This window comes from Ahaetulla prasina, chromosome 3 (genome assembly GCF_028640845.1).
Source record: "Ahaetulla prasina isolate Xishuangbanna chromosome 3, ASM2864084v1, whole genome shotgun sequence".
Taxonomy (NCBI): domain Eukaryota; kingdom Metazoa; phylum Chordata; class Lepidosauria; order Squamata; family Colubridae; genus Ahaetulla; species Ahaetulla prasina.
In genome coordinates, this window is record NC_080541.1 from 164,164,913 (window position 1) to 164,188,857 (window position 23,945).

The 23,945-nt window shown below is 40.5% G+C and overlaps 1 protein-coding gene across 7 annotated transcripts in view; it reads right to left on the minus strand.

Annotated features, from left to right (window-relative positions):
* Nucleotides 1-23,945, minus strand: part of NFIA (nuclear factor I A) — a 336,917-nt gene that overhangs the window by 119,705 nt on the left and 193,267 nt on the right. For 6 of the 7 annotated variants that reach the window (XM_058178422.1, XM_058178424.1, XM_058178427.1 and 3 more), the window contains one exon: nt 20,480-20,545. The exons of the other annotated variant lie outside the window; for it this stretch is intronic. In XM_058178422.1, coding sequence (XP_058034405.1) covers nt 20,480-20,545 — 66 coding nt within the window. The remainder of the gene's footprint in view (nt 1-20,479; nt 20,546-23,945) is intronic. 7 annotated transcript variants of the gene reach the window in all.

The following is a 23,945-nucleotide window of genomic DNA, read 5'->3' on the forward strand; positions in this document are numbered from 1 at the left end:
TTGTAGAAGAAAATTCTTTAGAAATTCTTTAGAATGAAAAAGTTCATATCGCTATGGCAGAATTCAGAAGTGAGCATTTAATATTTACTATCAACGCCTTGAAATCATTCATTCATTCATCAATCCAATTCTCTCTCTCTCTCTCTCTCTCTCTCTCTCTCTGTCTCTCTCTCTCTCTCTCTCTCACACACACACAAATAAACTTAAATCTAATATCTTAATGTTTGTTATGGCATGCCATGTACTTTTAAGTTAATTTAGTTACATTGCACTGTGAATTAGTTAGTAGTAGTATTTCAGGAAGAATGATTATTTATATGTCATTAAGTTGTGGTTAATTCTTAGCAAACACTTCGGGGTGAAATCCAGCAGGTTCTGAACAGATTTTGGAGAACCGGCAGTGTAAATTTTGAGCAGTTCAGAGAATCAGCAGTGTAAATTTTGAGTAGTTCAGAGAACTGTCAAATACCACCTCTGGCTGGCCCCACAGTGGGGTGGGAATGGAGATTTTGCAATATCCTTCCCCCAGGAGTGGGGAAGAAATGGGGATTTTGCAAGTATCCTTCCCCTGCCATGCCTACCAAGCCACACCACGCCCACCAAGCCACACTACACCCACCAAGCTACACCCACAGAACTGGTAATAAAAATTTTTGGATTTCACCACTGAAACACATAGAGTTTTTTTCCAGTATGATCTGTCCCAAATTAGTCTTCCCAGTGTATCCCATTCTGCTGAAACTGAGTCCATCCACCTTGTTGATGGTCAACTTCCTATTCTCGTTTCTTCCATCTTTCCCAGGATTATATATTTTGAAAGAGAGATAAATCTTTACATAATGTGCCCAAAATATCATAATTTGAACCTAGCTGTTTGTGCCTTGAATGAGAACTTTGGAATGTTTTGTCTGATGATTCATTTGTTTGGAGGTTGTGGGTTTTTTTGGCTGCTTTGTTATTTTCAGAAATCTTCACTAACTTCAAAGTTTGAAAGTGTTAATACTTTTTCTATCTTGCTGTCATAATTCAAAGGTCTGACTTTTGCTGTCATAGAATGTCAGAGGGGAAAACTGCTACTTGCATGATTCTGTTCTTTGCAAGAATAGACATATTACAGAATCTGATATGCTACTGTTCCCAGATAGACTACTACAATTACGAACAAAGCTTTACATTCCATCCTATCAGTTTTTAATGTCTTCTCCTAATATAGGTTTATGGTCATCCTATAAATTATCTGGAAGAAAAATTAAGATTAATTAAACTCATCCTTTGAAGGAATATAATTCAATCAGTAGTTGTGGAAACTGTAAGAGGAAGCAGAAGCCATGATAACTTCAAATTATATGGCATGCATGGCACAAATACCATGCATGCCATATATGGCATATTGCAATATGTGGTGGTACATATTTGCATTATTTGTATTATGAAATGGGCAATGCATTTTCCTTTCCTTGATGTTCACGATAATCACATTTTTGGAAGGATATTTGACAAATACATAAAAAAATAGCCACAACTGGTATGTTTAATATCAGATGCTGGAACTAAGAGCTGGTGACCTTGTTCTCTTATATTTTCTCCAGACAGCTGTTTAGTTATTGTTGACAGCAAAAAACAGTAAATGGATCATTTTAAAAACGTTCACATATATAAGGGTTAATAATAAAAACAGTCTACACAATATTCAATAAAGAAATCTATATCATATAGTGAATTGATTGGTAGATGTTCTCCAAATTCTTTGACTAGGCCTCCTGTGTCTAACTGAGAACTAGAATCTGGGTCTCCCTCCTCCTAATCTATCAACTTAATCACTTGAATCCTATTCACTCATTTGTGTGTGTGTCTATGTGTGTCTGTATCTCTCTCTGTGTGTGTTTATATGTAGGTAACGATATTTGCAAAAATACAATTATTTGGTAACCATATTTACAAAAGCCAAATGAAGAGTAAAAAGGTTTTGCGAGCATCATTGTCATTTCCAAATATTGATGAAATCAATTGATGAAATATGAGATCAGAGTTTGAATATTATTAGTATTTTTTTAATTTATTTTAATTTATTTTATTTACATTTATATCCCGCCCTTCTCCGAAGACTCAGGGCGGCTTACAGTGTATAAGGCAATAGTCTCATTCTATTTGTATATTTACAAAGTCAACTTATTGCCCCCCCAACAATCTGGGTCCTCATTTTACCTACCTTATAAAGGATGGAAGGCAGAGTAAACCTCGGGCCGGGCTTGAACCTGCAGTAATTGCAGGCTACTGTGTTCTAATAACAGGCTACTAACAGCCTGAGCTATTACGGCTATATCTATCCACGTGGTTGCTTACAGTTGACACCAACTCAATGGCAAAAAAAACCCCTTTAGATATGCCAGAAAAATGCAATGCTTGGGGGAAAAAAATCAGAAATCTTGATCAAATTTTGTTGCTTTAAAATGTCACATGAATAATTCTTATTTTAAAAATTAGCATTGTGTTTTTGCTTGATTTTGTTGTTTTACAAGAAAAGAAGAAGAAGAAATATAAGAAAATTTATTAAAAAAAATATTACAAAGCCCCCTTGGTGCCCTGTGCGAACATGTTAGAAACAGATTTGCTTAAAAATGTATACTTCTTCTCTGCATATTTAGAATTACATAGCTGAAATGTGATGGGGAAAAGATACAGTATACCGTGTCTAGAGTATACTACAGAGTACATTTTCACCCAAAACTTCCAGGTGTTATGCTGTGACATAAAAATCAAGAGACAAGCAGCTAAATATTATCACACTATATTGGTTACTTCTGCCAAGCAGAAATGTGAAGAATCTACCCCAAACAAAATTAAACTGGCTTGCCCGGGAGAAAAACAAAGTTCTGGAGATAAATTTATCCATTTTGCACATCATTACAGTACAGAAATATGCTCCATGTTAATCAGTGCTAGATAATAAATCAACAATAAAGCCTTCATGCTCCATTCTTAGATCTTTCTTCGTCAGTGAGTTCTTATGTGTTTGAGATTTGAACTAAATGACCCTGAAATCTCTCTGAAAGGATTGTGTAGTTGCATTCCTGAGCATTTTAATTCTTCATTTTTAGTAGTTGTTGACATTAATATGTCATTAATATTTAACTTACAAAATTCTTTAGTATTGCAACAGTAAAGCACTCAAGCCATCTATTAACATTCATATAAAATGTCTTTTGGTGAGGTAAGGCAAGCCACTGCCCACATTTTTGCAATGATTTACTACAGCCAGAAGAAGTTAAATGACTGGTCATAAGTTGAGAACTAGCTGTATCTATTTTGAGTTGGATGGGCAACTCTATTATTTTTAAACCTCATGCATTTTCATATTAATAGTTGTAATTGATTATTGCAGATGTGTTTTGATAGAGGAATGTAAAAACCACCTTTGGATTTTACAGTCTCATGAAACAAATACACATTGAAAGGAACAATAGAAGTCGCAGGGACAGCTTCTCTTTCAGAAATATTTGGAAGATCAACTGTAGTTTCCACATCTCTAAGCATCCCACTTATGTCCTGAGGCAGCAACATTTGAAATCTGTTCAAGTAATTATGACAAAGTTTTAGGAGCTCTCCACATCTGTATTGTAACCAATATGAACTCAAGATGCAGCAAATGCAAACAATTTTATTTATGTAATGCCTAGCAAATAGGAATTCATTATCCTAAGCACAAGACTCTTTCTGCTTAAAAAATTCCTTGGATAGTGCCTTGTAGACAATATAATGATGAAAACCTGACCCTTCTTTGGTGTCATTGTGTAGACTATATATAACCCCTAGCTGATGTTTTACTGGATTTGCTCTGAATTTCTCTGTGTCTGCATTCTAGTTGCCGTCCCAATTGCATCATTACTCCAAGCTCTCTGGTTTCCAAGCTTTTCAATATATTTCATGTTAGTGGGAGAAGAAGCAGAACAGCAGATATGAGCACTTTTTATATAACTTATTCTAAACATTAAATGTTCCCTGTGCAGGGGTGCCAGTTATTTTTCTCTGTATCAATGGTGGTATTCACATTTTTTTTTACTACCAGTTCTGTGGGTGTGGCTTGGTGGGCGTGGTGTGGCTTGGTGGGCATGGCTTAGTAGGCGTGGCAGGAGAAAGATATTGTAAAGGAACATTGTACTTACCTGAAAGTTTTTTTCTAAGTGCGCTGCGTGAGAGTCCAAGCAATGGGTATTAACTTCGTCTGATTGGCCAGAGACTGAGTTGGAATTTATTTAGCCATGCCTCTTCCTCCCTGTTGAGCTCCAGTTTGTTAACGAGAATCTGGATCTGGAGAGGATGCAACCTGTAACAAAATACATTTGCCCCTGGACCCATACGGTACTAGGGATGGGTTGGACTCTCATGCAGAGCACATAGAACAAATGTTCAGGTAAGAACAACGTTCCTTCTCCTGTGCACTGCTTAGAGAGTCCAAGCAATGGGATATACCCAAGCTAATTATCCCTAGGGTGGGAGATGGAGGCATCCAGGATCCCCTTGACTGGAAGAACCTGTTGTAGAACCCTTCTCCCAAAAGCCGCCTCAGCCGAGGCAAACTTGGCCAATTTGTAATCCTGATGAAGGGTGAGGGCGAGGGCGAGGGTGAGGTCCAGGTGGCAACCCTGCATATTTCCAGGATAGAGGGTTGAGTAGGTCAGGCCACCGCAGTGGCTGCGCTCCTTGTCGAGTGTGCCGTAATGCGGCCGGGTAGTGGCTTGGCCTGATGTTCATAGGCCAAGGCTATACACGCTTTGAGCCAGCGACTGATGGTGGATGGAGTCACCTTTGTGCCCATAGACCGGGGTTGAAAGGAAATGAATAACAATTCCCTCCGCCTGAATGATGCCATCCTGTTGATGTATTTGAGCAAGGCTCTGCAGACATCTAAGAAATGCCACCATCATTCTCTGGGATGCCTGGACTTCAGACAAAAATTAGGTAAGATGACTTCCTGGGCCCTGTGGAACCAGGTGTTGACTTTCGGCATGAAGGTTGGATCCAGGCTGAGAATAACTCTGTCCAGCTGAAAGATGCACAAATCTTTATGTATAGAGGGGGCTGCCAGTTCAGAAATTCTCCTAGCAGATGTGATAGCTATGAGAAAGGAAACCTTAAGGTCAGAAGTCTGAGACTGGTGCACCCTAATGGCTTGAACGGTGGAGCAGTGAGTGCCTGTAACACTAGTGACAGATCCCAGGAGGGATATCTGTGTACTGGTGGAGGTCGCAAGTTGAATGCCCCTTTTAAGAAGCTACGTATCCTAGGATGTTGAGAGAGGGTTGTAGCCCCATCACATGTCAGGAAGGTTGCCAAGGCAGCCACTTGCCTGCGGAAAGTGTTTGTGGCTAGTCCTTTATCTAGTCCCACCTGAAGGAAGTCCAAAATATGCAGGACAGATACAGATGCTGGGGCAAGTCTCTTCCTGGTGCACCATCAAGAAAAGGAGGTCCATGTGGCCTTGTATATGCAGCTTGTCGGGTGTCAAGAAGCTAGGATGGTAGAGATTACTTTCCTGGTAAATCGGTCCCTCTTTAGGATTTTCCTTTCAAGTGCCAGATGGCCAGTTGGAGCCACTGAGGCTCCGGGTGGAGAATGGCCCCCTGGCAGAGGGAGATCCTGTCTGGAGGAATCCTCCAGGGATGAGAGACTGATAGATTCATGAGGTCCATGAACCAGGCCCATCTTTGCCATTGAGGGACAAGTAGAACCTCCACTTTCTCCTCCAGGATCTTCCTGATCACCCTCAGTATTAGAGGAATCGGAGAGAAGACATATAGTAGCCCGGAGGCCATGGGCAACGGAGGGCATCAGTTCCCTCGGCCCCTGGAGTTGGGAACCTGGAATAAAATCTTGGTAGTTGTGTATTCACTGGACTGGCAAAGAGGCCTACCTGGGGTTAACCGAATTTGGTGAAGGAAAAGGTCTGTTTTGCCATTTGGCCTGATCGATGGTTGTCCTGCTCAACCAGTCCAGTGTTGGATACCCCGGAGATGTGTTCTGCCTGTAGGGAAAGCAGATGCTTCTCTGCCCATATACCTATCTTCGCTGTGTTGTGCATCAGTACCGTGGAACGTGTGCCCCCCTGATGGTTCATGTGCACCTTGGTTGTGAGATTGGCTGTCAACAATAACACATGGTGCTCTGACAGTTGTCTTTGGAAGTGGTGGAGCGCCAGGCATGCAGCCTTCAGTTCCAGCCAATTTATGTCTTTTGACAACCATCAACTCTGAGTCACCCAAATTGCAGGTGAGTGTCCCAGCTGAAAAGGCTGGCATCCATGGTTAGAACTAGGTGGGAGGGTTCTTTGAAGGAGACTTCCTTCTCCATGGCTCCACTCCAGGGATTTGAGAACCTTCAGGGGAACCATGATTCGTGTGGTGGCATTGCTGCGACCGGCTCTTTGACTTGGCAATAAAAGCACTGATGTGATTAGGAATGCAATCTCACCCAAGGTATTATCACTAAACAGGATATCATTTTGCCTGATAATTGGGAAAGAGTCATCACAGGCACCCACTTGAGGGTTTTGACCTGTGTTACTGTGTAACCAATGCTGGATAGACATTCTCAGGAGAGGAAGACCTGACAGGTCTGCGTGTTGATCCTTGCTCCCAGATGAACCAGATTGGTGGAGGGGGTCACGTGGCTATTCTTCAGATTCACGGAAAAACCATGTTCCTGGAGAGTCTGGAGATTTGGAGGTCCAGTCTGGCCTGTTGTGGGGATAATGACTGTACCAAAATGTCGTCTAAGTAACATTGTATTCTGACAGGTCTCGCTCGTAGGTGAGCAGCCACCATGTCCAGGAATTTGGTGAATGTCCTGGGGATGGAAGAGAGCCCAAAGGACAAGCCTTTGTATTGGAAGTCGGCCCCCAGGTAGCAGAACCTGAGGAACCTCCTGTGAGAAGGTCTAATGGGAACGTGGAGGTAAGCTTCCCATAGATCTATAGATCTTAAGAGCTCTCCTTGTCTGATACAACTCAAGATGGTGTGCAGAGAGTGCATTTTGAAGTGTCGGTACTTTATATGTACATTCAGCTTCTTCAGATCGAGGATGGCCCTGCTTCCACCTGATTTCTTTTGAACCAAGAAAAGAATAGAATAGAATTTGAGACCTTGATGTTGTGATAGTACTGGTTTGATGGTCTGAATGGCCAGTAGGTGCCGGATTTCAGTTTCCATCACAGATCTCTTGGTGTTGTCCCTTGACACTGAGCATTGGATGAATCACCATGGGGGGTTCAGAACAAAACTCTAGGGTGAGTCCGAGTGAAATGGTTTGTAATGCCCAGGTGTCTGCTCTGCCATCGGCTAGTATATTTGCCCAGACGCCCGCCGATGGGACCTGTGTTGGAGCAGTCACTTGGTCCGATGGTAAGGTTGGTAGCCAGCTCCCCAAAAGGGGTGTCTACCATGTGGTTGTCTCGGGTGGTGTTGAAAGGGCTGCCTGTCCTGTGACCGATCCATACCCAAGGGATAGGATCTTTGGTAAGTCGGGACCTGGAATGTAGTGTCAGGCATCCGAAAGGGCTGTTGGCGATAGGGAAAAGTGGACCTTCTATCTGCCCTTCGGTATATGTGAGGAAGAGCCTTCCTCTTGTCCTTGCCTTCCACTAAAATAGGGTCTAAGGCCTCCCCGAAAAGAGAGCATCCTTTGAAGGGTGCTGCTGCCAGCCTCCATTTTGTTTTCATGTCAGCTTGCCAATGCCTCAGCAATAAAAGTCGCCAGGAGGTGACATTGAATGCAAGGGCCTGCAAGGTAAACTTTGCCGCATTTAGGGTTGCGTCTGCGGAGTACTCTGCTGTGGCAATCAGTTTATGTCTTGATGCAAGCGAGTGTCATCCGGGGATGCATGGGACTGCATTTGGCAAAGCCAGATTAAGGAGGTCCTGGTGAAAAAGGACGCCACTATGGCAGATTGGATAGCCCAGGCGGTTGCTTGGTGGATCTTACGAGCAGAGAGCTCTGCCCTCCTGCCCTCGGTTTTCAATCAGTCAGCTGAATCTGAAGGGAGGATGTTGGAAGACGCCAAGTTAGCCATTGAAGCATCTACGGTTGGGAGTTTTAAGAGCTCCTCTTGCTCCATTGTATACATTTTCCTATCCATACCACTGGGAGAAGAAATGGCTCCAGGCTGATTCCACTGCCTCTGTTGTGACACCAGCCCCTGAGCCTGTTCTCATGGAGGAGGATGACTCGGAGAGTGAGGGAGAGGAGCCGACAAGGTCACTCTCCAGGTCCCTCCTTCCTGGCAATGACTCAAGTGCTGGCGGAAGGCCAGGAAGAAGGTGTGTCAGAGCCTCCACAGATAGAGGACGAGGTCGATCAATCCTGGATTGATCCTAGGCAGCGTCGGCAAGAGAGGTGTGTGCAGCAGAGGAAGAGCTGTGGCAGGCCCAGAGAGTGCTGAGTCACTGAGCCACACCCCACAGGGATAAAAGCGGATAGGGTTGCCATCTGGCCCTTGTGACGGACAAAAACTACTAAAGGTGAACTGCATCATGTGAGCTTCAGTTAGTTTTTGGATTTAAGGCTTGGATTTTGGTGAGTAACTCTTGACCATTCTTTAGATTCCTGGTTGCTCCGGCAACAGACTGTAAACACGCTGATTCTTGATAAGAAACCTGGCCGGCTCTTGGAGAGTAGCTTCCAGAACTTTCCTCTGCCAAAAGAAACCAGGCCAACTTGTAAATAAATTGCTGGCATACGTCCTCCAGTACATGTGTTTTCTTCGGTGAGGTGGAGGGGACAGAACAGCCTCTGTATGATGTCAACGAAGAGCTTAGGCGATGGGATGGCCTCTTGCTCCATGACAGGCTCAGTGAAAAGTAGAGAAGTGGGATCTTGAGGGTCCGCGGAGCCCTCAGAATGTTCAATAAGCACCCCCATGTTGGCCTTTATCTTGGCTTTGAACAATAAGGTTTTAAATAGATCATGGTGAAAGAGCCCCGTGGCCACAGGTTTGTCTGGGGTGATTCTGTCATCCTTGGAAATATTATAGTCTGCCATTTCTTCTTCTCCCATAAACAACATGTCGCTATGATGAGAAGGTAAAGGAGATTGAGTGTCTTGATCATATTCCGTCAAGGTGACTCAGTGGGTGAAGGACCCATTGACCAGGCTTGGCTGATAGCAGTGGGGCCAAAATAGCCCTTTGAGTGAGAGCTGCATCAATGCCTTTTGAGATAGTTTGTGCAATGGGACGATGGGAGGTCCCCAGCTCAGGGTTGAGTGCAGTGGTGGGTTTCAAATTTTTTTACTACCGGTTCTGTGGGTGTGGCTTGGTGGGCATGGCCTGGCTTGATGGACGTGGCTTGGTGGGTGGCAGGGGAAGGATACTGTAAAACCTCCATTCCCACCCCACTCCAGGGGAAGGATACTGTAAAATCTCCATTCCCACCCCACTCCAGGGGAAGGTTACTGCAAAATCCTCACTTCCTCCCGATCAGCTGGGACTTGGGAAGCAGAGAATAGATGGAGGCGGGGCCAGTCAGAATTTTTACTACCGGTTCTCCGAACTACTCAAAATTTCCGCTACCTGTTCTCCAGAACTGGTCAGAACCTGCTGAAACCCACCTCTGGTTGAGTGCCTCAGAATGAAGATCAATGTCTTCTGTGTAAGGTACCTGTCTCTAATTGAGACATTGGGAGACCAGTCCAACTGGTCCGTTTGGTGGATCTGAGGCAGGACAACTATATCTAAGGCATCGCGGTTCTTCACACTGTTGTCTAAAATGGTGGGTTCTTTGTTAGTCTCTGCCATTTCCTGAACCTTGGCAAAGTACTTCTCTAACGCCCTTTGCCTTCTCTTGGCATCTTTATCAGACGCTGAGGATATGGACCTTGAAGCAGAGGTTTTGGACTTGGTGTAAGGTCCTTTAGATGTGGCTCTACCTTGTTTGGGGGCCAGAGCCTCCGAGGCCTGATGTCTGGGGGTGGAGGAGGAGGAGTTGCTGGATTGGAGCTGACTGTGATCCGCCATTTTGAAATGCCTTATTCTGGGCTGGTATAAGGCCTGGAGTGGAATGATACCTAATTGAGGTCTCCCTCTTGCTGTCCAATATATCTCCCTCCAGGGGTGAGCCATCCTGATACAAATATCGATTCAGGGGTTCAGACTGTGCCAAGCCGACGAAATGGTTTATGAGCATCTGCAATAACTGCAGTGGGGTATGATAAAATGGTGCGAAGCCGACACCACAGCTTCAATGGTGAGAACTAATCCACAGTATGCCCAAGGGAGAGTAATGTGAATCTGGCTCGATCAGGTGAGTGCCAGTGAGCCACTGTCCTCACTGGAGAAGAAACTGGTGTTTGCTACCGCTGTCTCTCAGTTAGCTTGCGGTGTTTAGCAAAGTCCAAGCAATGGAGATAACTAATTTTAAGCCTCTCTAGGCTGACTGAGTTAACCAACTGGAGCTCAATAGGGAGGAAGAGGCGTGGCTAAACCAATTCCAACTCAGTCTCTGGCCAATCAGACGAAGTTAATACCCATTGCTTGGACTCACTAAGCAGCGCACAGGAGAAATCCCCATTTCCACCCCACTCCAGGGAAAGGATATACTGCAAAATTTCCATTTCCACCACACCCCACTAACACCCCTGCTTTCCAGCTTCATTCTCCTGTGCAGGGCAACAAAAGAAGACACATCCGATCAGCTGGAACTTTGATCAGCTGGGACTCAGGAGGCAGCGAATAGATGGGGGCGAGACCAACCAGAGGTGGTATTTACTGGTTCTCTGAACTACTTAAAATTTCTGCTACCGATTCTCCAGAACCTGTCAGAATTGGCTGAATACCACCTCTGCTCTGTATGATCTTAATTTTAATACATGAGTTGCTGAAGTAAGGATTACAGGATTGCATTCAATCATTTAAACCTCTTGACATATTTAAGACTAATTCAGATTCATTTCTGTGTTTACATTTTTTAGTATCTCTTCTTCTCCACTTACCTATTTTCCTATTTTAATTTTTTTCCCTTGAACTCAAACCATTTGTCATGGAAATACATGATAATTTGGTCCCAAACCATAAAAAGGTACAAATACATAATATCAGAAAGATTCATTTCTAATATTGTGAATGCATAAATTAACTGCATCCAATTTTATCAATCAGCCAATCGAATCTTTATTATGGTCATTGACCAGTCTAAAATAATGAGACAACAAAGGGAAAAAAAAACACTTTAAGCAGATACAGAAAAAAGTTCAAGGTCTGAATAACTAACAACTAACACAATTTCCAAATATTAATTTATTGGATCTTGCAAGCACAAAATTTGACCACACACTAAAAGTAGCATTTTACTTGTATCTGATATAAGAAAAAAAAATCAGATCTATTATTAGTAATAATAGAATGATACAAATAGCATTGCTATCTCAATAAAATGAGTAAAAAAGGGAAAGTTAATCAGGATTTCAGTCTTTCTCCTGAGCCTCAAGACAGAACTGGGATATTATTATAAAATTTACCCCTAAAGCTGTAAAATATTAAGAAGAACCAGCATAAATACTTTAAATTGCCTCAAGGCATTAGATGAGTAAGATATCTGAATGGCTGGAAAAAGTAAAGGGAATCTGGTAATTCGACAATCCCGTTGACACAATCTGAAATCTTCACCTAATAATGGTTTTGGTTTTTGAATGACAGAGAAAATAAGGCAATTAAAAGAAAATCAAAGTAGTGCCAATTAGACTGAAAATTCTCAAATAGAACAGGTTTAAACAGTAGATTAAAACATAATGACAATGTAGATCTACAAATAGATCTGCACATTAAAAAACAGCAGTAACAAAAATATTAATTGCAAGGAACAACCCATTTTCCAGAAGATCTGAATGGATGAAATACTGTACAAGCAGCTAGAAATTCCACTGGATATTCTATGCAATAAAGCCTTTTCTACAAGAAATTTCTTTCTATAAAATAACCAGTATCTAACCATCATGTCAAATTATCAGAATAGAAATAGAATAACCGTAGCTAACTTAGAAATTAATGATCATTAGTAGATGGAGATTTAGATCCTCAAGAAGTAAACTGAGCAGCCCACAATGCCATCAATGACCTCATTACGCTCTGGGCCATATGATCTGGCTTACTCTTGGCTCTAGTGACAAGGTTTTACGCGAATGCATTTTCTCTCGTTAACTTTTTCTCACATACACAAACTTAAATTCTTTAATTGACACTTCTTTTGATGGCACGTTTGAAATTTGTACATCCTGATATGGGTGAGATCTTTTTATGTATTAAAAAAAAAGCATGGCTAAGAGATGTGTGCTATGGCCATTTGATTCTCCCTCTACCCTATTAAGTTAGAGAAAATATTTTTGAAGGGCAACTGCACCGAAGGTATAGATAGTCCTCGACTTACAACAGTTTGCTTTGTAACTTGCTCAAAGTTACAAAGGCACTGGAAAAAGTGACCTATGACCATTTTTCACACTTACGACAATTGCAGCAATGGTCATAAGTCATGGTCATGGGATTTACATTCAGATGCTTGGCAAATGGTTCATATTTATGACATTTGCAGTCTTCCGCAGTCATGTGATCCCCTTTTTGTGACCTTCTAACCAGCGAAGTCAATGGGGAAGCCAGATTCACTTAACAACCAGGTTACTAATGTAACAACTGCAATGATTCACTTAACAAATGTAGCAAGGAAAGTCGTAAAATGAGGCAAAACTCACTTAAGAAATTTCTCACCTAGCAACATAAATTTTGGGCTCAGTTGTGGTCATAAGTTGAAGACTACCTGTAATTAGAATATGACAAAATTCTGTAAAAATTCCTCAAGATAGGAAGCAGGAGGAGGGGAATTAAAAATGGCAACATGGTAGAGATGTTTCTGCATTCACCATCTTGATTTTTTTTTTTTTACTTTTTCCCCACAGATGTTCTTGATAGGCAGGGAGATCAAGAAAGAGAAGTTATTAAGACACCCCTTCTTCATTGTTGTCACTTTGAATGCCATAAGAGCAAGTATGTACTATATCAGGGGTCTCCAACCTTGGCAACTTTAAGACTTGTGGACTCCAACTCCCAGAATTCTTCAGCCAGCAAAGCTGGCTGAGGAATTCTGGGAGTTGGAGTCCACAAGTCTTAAAGTTGCCAAAGTTGGAGGTCCCTGTATTATATCATGGGTGTTAAACTCACAGCATCACGTTGCTGTCAAGTGATCTTTCGCAACGTTTTCCCCCTTCGCAGAGCTGGGGTGTGTGTGGCCTGCACATGAGACTCATCCAGCTCATGGCCTGCCAGTTTAACACCCCTTTACTATATGTTCATTCCAGTCTGTTTGCTGTGCATTTCTTTTTCTTTCCCAGTTGCAGGAATCCTAATATTGAGCAATGTTGTCAAACCCAAAGGATTTGCTTCATATTTCAATACTTTATATGAGTTTTGCTTGATTGAGTCCTTTCCCTTCTTTCCCAGTCTCTTCTGCTGTGGGAGTTAATGGTTAACAACTGTGAAATATGTTGTCCTTCATCAATTGGCAAATCTTGAAATTTATAGAGGTCACTGATGAAGCAGCCTCCACACTTGAACTTAATAGTGTCTTGAGAATTGACTGAATTGGATTGACCTTTATTTTGGGTTGACAATCAACCATGTGTCCTCCTTTGCCAGGGAGGACAACTTTTGTGTGAGCATGAAATACACTGTGAATGTTTTAAGGGATTAACTTAAGGTTATCTAACTTAAATGGAACCATGTATTTTTTTAAGGCTCCCAGAGGAATTTGAAAAAGATGGTTGCTTTAACAAGAAGCAGAAAAGTGTTGTACTTATATGAATTCCAAAACACTTTTTAAAAATATAATATAATAATGTGCATTATTTCCATGAAGAGCACTCTCATAATAAGCGGTTGTGACAATGGCCAATGACTTTTAATTCTAAACTTGGACCAGAAACAGTTTGTTAGATGCAAGAATTCAATCTTTATAGATGCCAGAAGGAATAAATGTTATGTTTAATATTCCAATTTATTCTTACCAAGCAAGTTTATCCCATAGTTTATATCATGAGAAGCCACATGAAACCAAGAAATGCAACTAGAGGTGGATTGTGGAAAAATCGCACAAGCCTTTCTACAATGGTAAGATATAAATTATATCATCAGTGTTATAGCTGTACATGCTCACTAGACATTTGCTTAACATGTTCCATCCAGAAGGGACACAATAGCACAGAGGCTTAATAATGGCAGCCATTAAATGGTCTGCATTCTAACAGTTATCTGGTACAAAGCTAGTTCACACCCCATGGTGCGCATAAGCACTGAACAGGATGAACTAACATTCTAGGCTATCAAGAGTGCATTGTGTGTCTAAAATGTATAGATTTCCATGACATTGTATGCCAAACGCTAAGTACATATTCATCCAGAGCAGGGGTAGTCAACCTTTTTATATCTACCACCCACTTTTGTATCTCTGTTAGTAGTAAAATTTTCTAACCGCCCACTGGTTCCACAGTAATGCGCCGTGTATCGTCTGCACATGCCTCTCGCGCATCGTGGATTGGAGTTGGGGGGAGCGCCGGCTACCAGCTCTGCTTGTCTGTTACAGCTGGGTGGTGTGGGGGGAGATGTGCGAGCTATTCTGGGACAAGGCTCTTTTGTTTGCGGTCGCACTGTAGTGCCATTTAGTTTCACTTATATAACGTGAACTAAACTTATGTGCGAGCAATACAAATAGTATATTTTCAGAAATTTAAATTGTCACGGGGAATTTTATGAAAACCTAATGAAAATGTTTTTAAATAATGCTATGATTTTTTTTAAAAAGTCAATTAAATTTAAAAAAAGGAGAGTGCTTCGGTATCGGACAAAACCCCTACCGCCCACCATGAAAGCTGGAATGCCCACTAGTGGGCGGTAGGGACCAGGTTGACTACCACTGATCCAGATACTTATTGCTCACTGATGTAATAGAGGCTTTTTCTTAACATTCTAGACTCCAGTGGCACAGTTGCTTTGGATAACACTGGGAAGAGATAATCTTGTTGAAGATATAGATATGAGGGACAGGATTGAGTTACTCAATGCTACACAACTGGCTATGTTAATGTTGTAACATGTGTAACTGGTCAAAGCGAACTATTGTGTTGTATGAATATAAAAGCCCAGTCAACCAAAGTAGATCAAAATAGCCTAGCCCTGTGGAGGATAATACTTCACCTACTCCTGAGACAGTAACAAAGACCCAGAGCACCCTTACAAAAACAGACTGGCTTTATGAATTCTATTTTTTTTTAATTTTTCATACACAGTCTATAAGCTGAGGGATAAAAATTAGAAAGGGCGGGGATGAATAAGTCACTCTCTGTTGCGTTTGTGAGGGGGCCAGCCTCTACCTGCTGCTTAAGAATGATGTGTTTCCCATGAGGGAAAGTCTGGGTTAGTTGTGCTAAGCTACAAAGCCACTTAGTAAAATATGTCGCTTGGCACTAAGAAACCAGGATGATGTTTCATTAAGCCAGTCTAATGTCTTCTTTCTTTGGCTGGAATCAGGAGATCATTTCTGTGTGTATTACCAGCACACATGCCTCTTTCTGTCTGGCATCTTTTAGACAATCTGAATTTCAGTTAAACAGATATTCCAGAATGTTTCATTCTGGAATAAACAGTGAAACAGTTGAATAATTGTTCACAGATTTTCAGTTCACTGTAATGTGTTATAAGTCTAGTGCTCATTAATTCTTCTCCGGTATCACACCCTGAATATTTTGATAGGAGCACTACGCCATGCAATAAAGCTGCATCAAGATGCCCTGTTCATGGAATGGGTAATCATTAATTTTCTTTGACAAGAATTTGTTCTCCTTCCTGATTTGAGTGTGATATATTTGAAATCATTCCAATTAGAATAAAACAAAGTGATATAGCTCGAAGTGGAGAAAACTTTGCAGAATGACTCCAGAATGAAGCTTTCAGTCTTCTCTTAAGCATGGAACGAAAAAGGAGAGTGCCATACCTAATGTTTATACCAACACATTTTACTGGAATGTTACTAAGCTATACTTTGAATATGACTGTGAAGAAGGGCTATAGACTTGCCTATAAACATAGCACTAAACTGCTATTCATTAAAATGGCCCTCTCCTCCCCTTTTCAGGCTTCTGAGTGAATCCACAAAAAGAAAAAGAGTAACTGCTTTAGCCTGAGACTTCAAGTATCTTCAACCTTTTTTTTATTTTTTTTATTTTTTGGTTTCACACCATCTTAACAACTAGAAGAGAAGTATTGTGGTTGCAGTCACTTGAGCTTGGAAGCACTTCTTTCAAATCATTTTGGAAATATGTGCCTTCCCAAAAGCTATGATGACTACATCTGACCTTGGTGATTAATCCTGTTTTGAACCATAATCCTGTGTTGGAGACATTCCTATCTGTCTGCCTACTTACCTTCCTAACTTTGAAAGTATGAAGTTTTTCTTTCAGCTTCTTTCTTCAACATCAGATAATAACTTTCTTTTATATTCCTTGAACTGCAATTTAAATACTATAAACCAAGCTGCCCTACGATGGTAAATAAGGTAACTGCCAGCAGATTCTTTAACTCTGTGACTTTTAGAAGGAGGGATACTAAAATGAGATACTTTGAAAGTGTTAGACAGCATTGAACATTATGTAATTATACTATCAACATGAAATGAACGAGTTACAGCAAAGCTATATGTGACTTGGTTTTACAGATATTTAAAACCATTGTTAAGGTACTTTTACTGAGGAAAGCATACAAAGTACATATACCATGATTTTGGGATTAATATGGTTTATCTAAACGTGACAAAGAGTCCTATGTGAACTCTTGTGGTTTGTAAACCATGGTTTATGATCTCATATATGAGCCCAGCCCAGTGTGATAAGATCATCAAACCAAACCATGATTATAGATCAATGTATTTAACCCAAAGCTATAAAAAAAAACATGCCTAAGCATTTTCCCGAATGTAAGATTCACTGAAGACAACAGGAACTATGACTTATTGGAGTAACTTTGGGTTTTAACAAGAAGTTTACTGTATTTTTCCAATGTTCAATCACAATATTAAAAATAATGGTCACAATCTAGTCTTTCAGGTTTCCAACTTTTTCAAACAATGAATAATTTTGGTTGGAAATCAACCAGAAATGATGTCAACAAAAGTTTTCCAGTTATTCTATACATGACAAAACAATAACTGGCAGTAGGATTTGTGCCTACCCATTTTTCCCCAGACTAGATTTCTGTAAAGATCAGAGTTGCTGGGAGTCGGATATGATATAAATGTAATAGATTATTGTTCCTACTACTAGCACTACTATTAATTATTGCTATAGGCAGAATTTGTTCCCTTATCTCGTGCAAAACACAGAATTAATTTAACAAGTCATAAGACCACTCCTGGGAAACAAATCTCCTAAAATTAAAAAGATTGGACAAAAAGCTAATAGCTCCCACTTGTAAAGTAATTTAGAAAGGATGATATATAATGCACTTTCTTTCATGTGAATACGATTAATATCAACACCTTTTAAAATTACTGCTTAAATTAACAACCTTTCTACATGTCTTCTTCTTTACTGATACACTGGGTTCTCAGATTAGTTTTAATGTCAGTTTCAAAGTAATGCCATTATATGGTCAGTGAGGATCTAAACTACTGACTTTCCACATAATTCAAATCTATAACATATTTATATATTTAAATTATGTAAATATTTAAATATATGCAAAATGATTGAGTGGCTGCAACAAAAAAAAGCGAGGGTCAACCTATTCTCCAAAAAACCTGAAAGCAAAACAAGAAGCAATGGATGGAAACCAATTAAGGAGAGAACCAATCTGGAACTAAGGAGAAATTTCCTGACAGTGAGAACAATTAACCAATAGAACAGCTTGCTCCCGAAGTTATGGGTGCTCCATGGAGATTTCAAGAACAGATTGGACAGCCAGTTGTTTGGAATGGTGTAGGATCTCCTGCTGGAGTATGGGGTTAGATTAGCTAACCCTTCAAGAATCCTTCCAACTCTGTTATTCTGTTAACAACCTTTTGATATCACTTCTAAATGTTAAGTACAAGTCTTGAAATAGAACATAGAATACAAAATCTTCTCTTCATTTAAAGAAACTAAAACAGTCATGTACTAGTGGGAAAAGAAGACTTGTCCTGAACTGAAAAACTTTTATTGGCAGAGAAGTTTTTTAACTCTTCCCCACCAAAACAACCATCTTCATGACTCCAATCTGTATTTACCACCCCCTACCGCAAAAAAAATCATGTATTTCAATGGATAATTCTGTGCATACTTATAATGAAAACAACGCAGCTTCAAGAATTGGCCTCTTTTCCTTAATAATATTTCGCATTAACATTTGGGTGGCCTTCTAAATGGAGATTAAAGAAAAACTTGTAGACTTATACCTCTTTATGATTATTCTAGAAAGGATGCACCCAAGCCTTATTTTAGAAAGGACTAGCCATCAAGAGATGGCTAGTTTTGTTCCTTTAAATTGAAAATGGAATTATTCCCATACAGTATATTTCTCCATCTCTTTTCTTTCTCTTTGAGTATTACCTTTTCTAGGCTCTTTATTCAATTTCTTCTATCTAGCATTTGAGGGTTGGGAGTGTCATTTCCCCCCACTTTTCTATTATTGCAAAACTAGATCCAGGTTTAATGTATTTGAACTCTATAGAGCTTGCTTTGAAAAGTCCCATCTATCCGAAGTTAAACATATTGTAAATTACACTGATACCAAGAGTGATGCTGAAGCACAAATTTAAATTCCACTAAAATATGTTTCAATTTAGACCCGCTTAGATTTCATTTGATCATATTTCTGTTTTTTCAAACATTCCTTTGAATCATCAACTTAGCCAGTGTCCAACCTTATCTTCACAAATAAATAAGTCTCTAATTGACTACTTATACCGCATTAACAAACTCAGTGCAATTATCACAAAGATTCCATGAACAAGTGTAAGAACTTGTTTGATACTTTTTACTATTAGGAAGAACAAGGTACCTTTCATATTTGAAGACAAAGTTAGGACATGCTTTGGAATTATCAAGATGTTTGATTTGAATACTGAAGATATTCAGGGAAACAATTCCTTTTTAATGCGCAATTAAATCAGCAAGCACAGGAGAACAGCTGGGCTAATGAACATTATCCCTTTTTCAAGTTTATATGTAAATATAACCAATTCTTTGAAAAATGTGTACACTTTTTTAATAAAAGCCCTCTATTATCAACACTTTATTGCCAAATCATAACTGTAAAGAATGTTGGTGGACTTCGTATTTCTTTTAACTGTTCCTCACCTAATCCAACATCAGTAAAATGAAAGAATTTAATTTGATAACAGTGAGCGAACTATAGCTAAGAAATTGTATGCTATATTTCAAGACCAAGTATTATAGGCCTTAATTTCATAATTCTTTTGGCAATAATTAAGAATTTTAAGGTAACATTTTTCCTTTAATTTTTTTTTTACGTTGATATGGTGTGGCTCTGCAAATACTAAGAAATGTTCCTGTGTCTTTAATACCATTAGGCATGGCCCTGCAAATGCTGATTAGGCATATCACTGCTGAGTACTTCAATGATTTATACTAACGAAGATATTAATCTCCCTAGATAGTCTATGCTCTAACAGACAAGGTGAACACTGCTGAATCTGCCTCCCATTAAAAACTAGGGTAGATTTGTTCAACAGGAATGACTCCATTCCCAATGACACTCTGATTTCCTTGCAGTCTCCACTTCCAGACAGAATATAATTCAGATTAACCAGGTATGCTCCCATCCACCTGTTACCTACCTGAATCACAGTGATCAAAGAAACCATGATATTATTCTTTAGAACTTGCCTTGTATCCAAATTCAATGCAATCCAAATTCTTCTGAACTTTTCTACTATCCTTTCAGTTCTTCATCTTTTCTCAACGAAAAAGAAAAGTGGCAAAAGTGGGCAACTTGTACCCGGAAACGATGTGCTTTCCCTCTTGCCTTGTTTGCAGCTTCAAATAAACAGCCTGCTCTGAACTTATCCAGGCCTTACTTCAAGGGTGAAGAACTATGGACCTTCTATGACTTATGGATTTCAACCCCTGAGCGCATGTGTGGCTCAGGAATTCTGGGAGTTGAAGTCCACCAGTCATAAAAGGGCCATGATTCCCCACCCGTGCCTTACTTAAAAGAAAATGGGCATATCTAATATATCTAAGGCAGGCGTCTCCAACCTTGGTTCCTTTAAGACTTGTGGACTTCAACTCCCAGAGTTCCTCAGCTTTGCTGGCTGAGGGACTCTGGGAGTCGAAGTCCACAAGTCTTAAAGGGACCAAGGTTGGAGACACCTGATCTAAGGCATCTCCTGAGGTCTGTGGTTGAAATTCCCTAAAAAAAACATACAGACTGAATTGACATAAGCTTGGCAAAACTCACCATTTTCAGGCTGGTCCTTAATATCAGCTTCGCTTGGCTGGCTGGGACTTTCTGACTGACTTGAATCTAAAAGACATAAATATGGTCCAAAATTATAGGAACTGACTGTGGACGATTAGCCAGTTTTATAGTCTGAGGCATTTTTAATAGACAAAACCCAAAAAACAAAACAGCCCTCACAGGAAGCAAGGTGTTGATTTATATTGTTTAATTTTTACAGCATTTAAAAAAATCTGAAGCCAAAATTCATCATTTTAAGACTTCAAAGCCTATACAGGTATAAGTTCTCGACTGTCTAAATTACAATAGACTCTGTCCAGAAAATAATTACAACCTGGTTCTAAAGTTCCAACAGTCAGACCCTCCACCATGGTCTTGTGACCACATTTTGGCCACTTGGCAAGTAGTCTGTACATATGGCCATTTCAGTGACGGGTTTCAAAATTTTTTACTACCGGTTCTGTGGGTGTGGCTTGGTGGGCATGGCATGGCTTGGTGGGCATGGCTTGGTGGGCATGCAGGGAAAGGATACCACAAAATCTCCATTCCCACCCAACTCCAGGGGAAGGATACTGTAAAATCTCCATTCCCTCCCCAATCTAGGGGAAGGTTACTGCAAAATCCCCATTTCCTCCCAATCAGCTGGGGAGGCAGACAATAGATGGGGGCAGGGCCAGTCAGAAGTTTTACTACCGGTTCTCTGAACTACTCAGAATTTCCACTATCGGTTCTCCAGAACTAGTCAGAACCTGCTGAAACCCACCTCTGGGTCATTTGCACTAGATATGTGACTTACGATGCCTTTGTTGAAACCATTTACTTCTAGTTTTTGGCAAAAATACCCCACAGCAAACAATGGTTTTGATTAACAACTGCAGTGTTTGCTTTATAACCACCGCAAAAAAGGTTGTAAAAATAGGTCCAGCCATGTGGTGACTCGCTTTACAACCATTACAACTTATGACTGTAACAGGCAGGGTCCATTACGATCATAACTCAAAGACTACTTTTGTATTATCAATCAAGACCTGGGCTTTGTATTCCAATGATGTTCTAATATATATAAAACATTTCTAATATTTTTATTTTTTTTAATTTATATTTCTTAACTGCCCATCTCCCTTGGAGAGGATATTCATTAACATGCTAACTGCTTGCTATTAAAATATTACATTTTTCATATTTATATGAATTACCTATGTCTCTATAAACATACAGAATAAGCTGTTTTAATTTATAGATCCTTCTTAGTGAATTTTAGTCTGAAAAAGAAGCTAGGAAAACTAAATGGCGGCAACATTTTTTTCTTTGTCCTAGAAGCAGGGAAATCTGTTTTGTTTTTTTTTTAAATGTAGCTAATAGTTTCCCCACCTTTTTTATTTTTAACTTAAAAGTAATCACAGAACATTTGAGCTTCATTCAGACCAATAAATGATGTGGCGGGAAAGAATCTAACTACCTTCCTCTTGCTTTATCAAAGGGCAATCGGCTAAATAAAAAGATGACTTCTGGATAATGTAGATAAGTGGCCCCCAACTTTTGGGCACCAGGAACCGGTTCTGTGGAGAGAGGTTTTTCTATGGACTGGATGGGGCATGGTTTTGCATGCTGCCTGCATCCCACTGATGGGGCTTCACTTGTTTGCGCAGCTTGGTTGCTGGCAGGCCATGGACCAGTGCTAGTCCGCGGACCAGGAGTTGGAGACCCCTGGTATGGGGTATGTGTATATCCAACACACAATGTAAACTGCGATCAAGTGGGGGACAAAGGTATAAAGCAGGGGTCTCCAACCTTGGCAACTTTAAGACTTGTGGACTTCAACTCCCAGAATTCCTCAGCCAGCAAAGCTGGGAGGAATTCTGGGAGTTGAAGTCCACAAGTCTTAAAGTTGCCAAGGTTGGAGACCCCTGGTATAAAGTCTCATGTTGATTATGATTCAGTTCCATCGTATTTGGTTTTTAAAAATAACAAAATATTTACTGATTTTATTGCATAATTTTTATCGTCTCCCCCTTCCCCCCAAATAAGAATATTTTCGGCAGACTATGATACACTAAAATATTTAAAGACAACAATCATTTACAAATGCTCCCCCAAGCTGAATGCCAATGTGTAACATGGACTGAAGGGTTGGTGAAATAAAATTGTGCTCAGTGATCTTCTAAGTGACACAAAGGTGCTTTACAATACATCCAGATTAATAGGAGCCAGGTAGCATACACACAGTACAGAATAACAGAGTTGGAAGGAAGCTTGGCAGTCTTCTAGTCCAGAGGTCTGCAAACTTGGCTCTTTTAAGACTTGTGGACTTCAACTCCCAGAGTTCCTGGAGCAAAGCTGGCTGAGGAACTCTGGGAGTTGAAGTCCACAAGTCTTAAAAGAGCCAAGTTTGCAGACCTCTGTTCCAGTCCAACCCCCTCATCAAGAAGGAGACCCCATACCATTACAGACAAATGAGCCCATACCATTTTCAGACAGAACTCCAGTAATGGAGTTCCCACAACTTCTGAAAACAAGCTGTTCCATTGATTGTTCTTGCTGACATAAATTTCTCCTTAATTCTGAGTTGGATTTCTGTTTGTTAAGCTTCCATCCGTTACTTCCTGTTCTGCCCTCATGTGCTTTGGAAAACAGATTGACCCCATCCTCTGTGATAGCCCATAAAATACTGGAAGACTGCTATTATTTTAGCCTTAGGCTTTCTGTTTCTCATACCCAGTTCCTGCAATTGTTCACTATACTATTTAACCTTCGCTCCACTAATCTTTGTTGCTCTTCTCTGGACTCTAAACAACCCTCCCATCTTTTTGTATTATGTTGATTATACTACTACTACTACTAATAATAATAATATTTTAATTTGTATACCGCCCTTCTCCCGAAGGACTCAGGGCGGTGAACAGGCAGATAAAATACAAACATACACAATAGCTAAAAACAACCCTTAAAAGAATGATTTAAATTTGCCCAAAAATTTAAAATAACAATACAACCCACAAAATTACAAAAATTTAAAAACCCATCAACTTCAATTAAAATTAAGAATAAAATCAAGCTAGTCCAGCCATACGAAATAAATAGGTTTTAAGTTCGCGGCGAAAGGTCCTAAGGTCAGATAGTTGTCGAAGCCCGAGGGGAAGTTCGTTCCACAGGGTCGGAGCCCCCACAGAGAAGGCCCTCCCCCTGGGGGCCGCCAGTCGACACTGTTTGGCTGACGGCACCCTGAGGAGTCCCTCTCTGTGGGAACGCACCGGACGATGGGAGATAGAGGCCGGCAGTAGACGGTCCCGTAAATAGCCCGGCCCTAAGCCATGGAGCGCTTTAAAGGTGGTAACCAGTACCTTGAAGCGCACCCGGAAGACAACAGGTAGCCAGTGCAGTCTGCGCAGGATAGGTGTTACGTGGGAGCTCCGAGCCGCTCCCTCAATAACCCACACAGCCGCATTCTGGACTAGCTGAAGTCTCC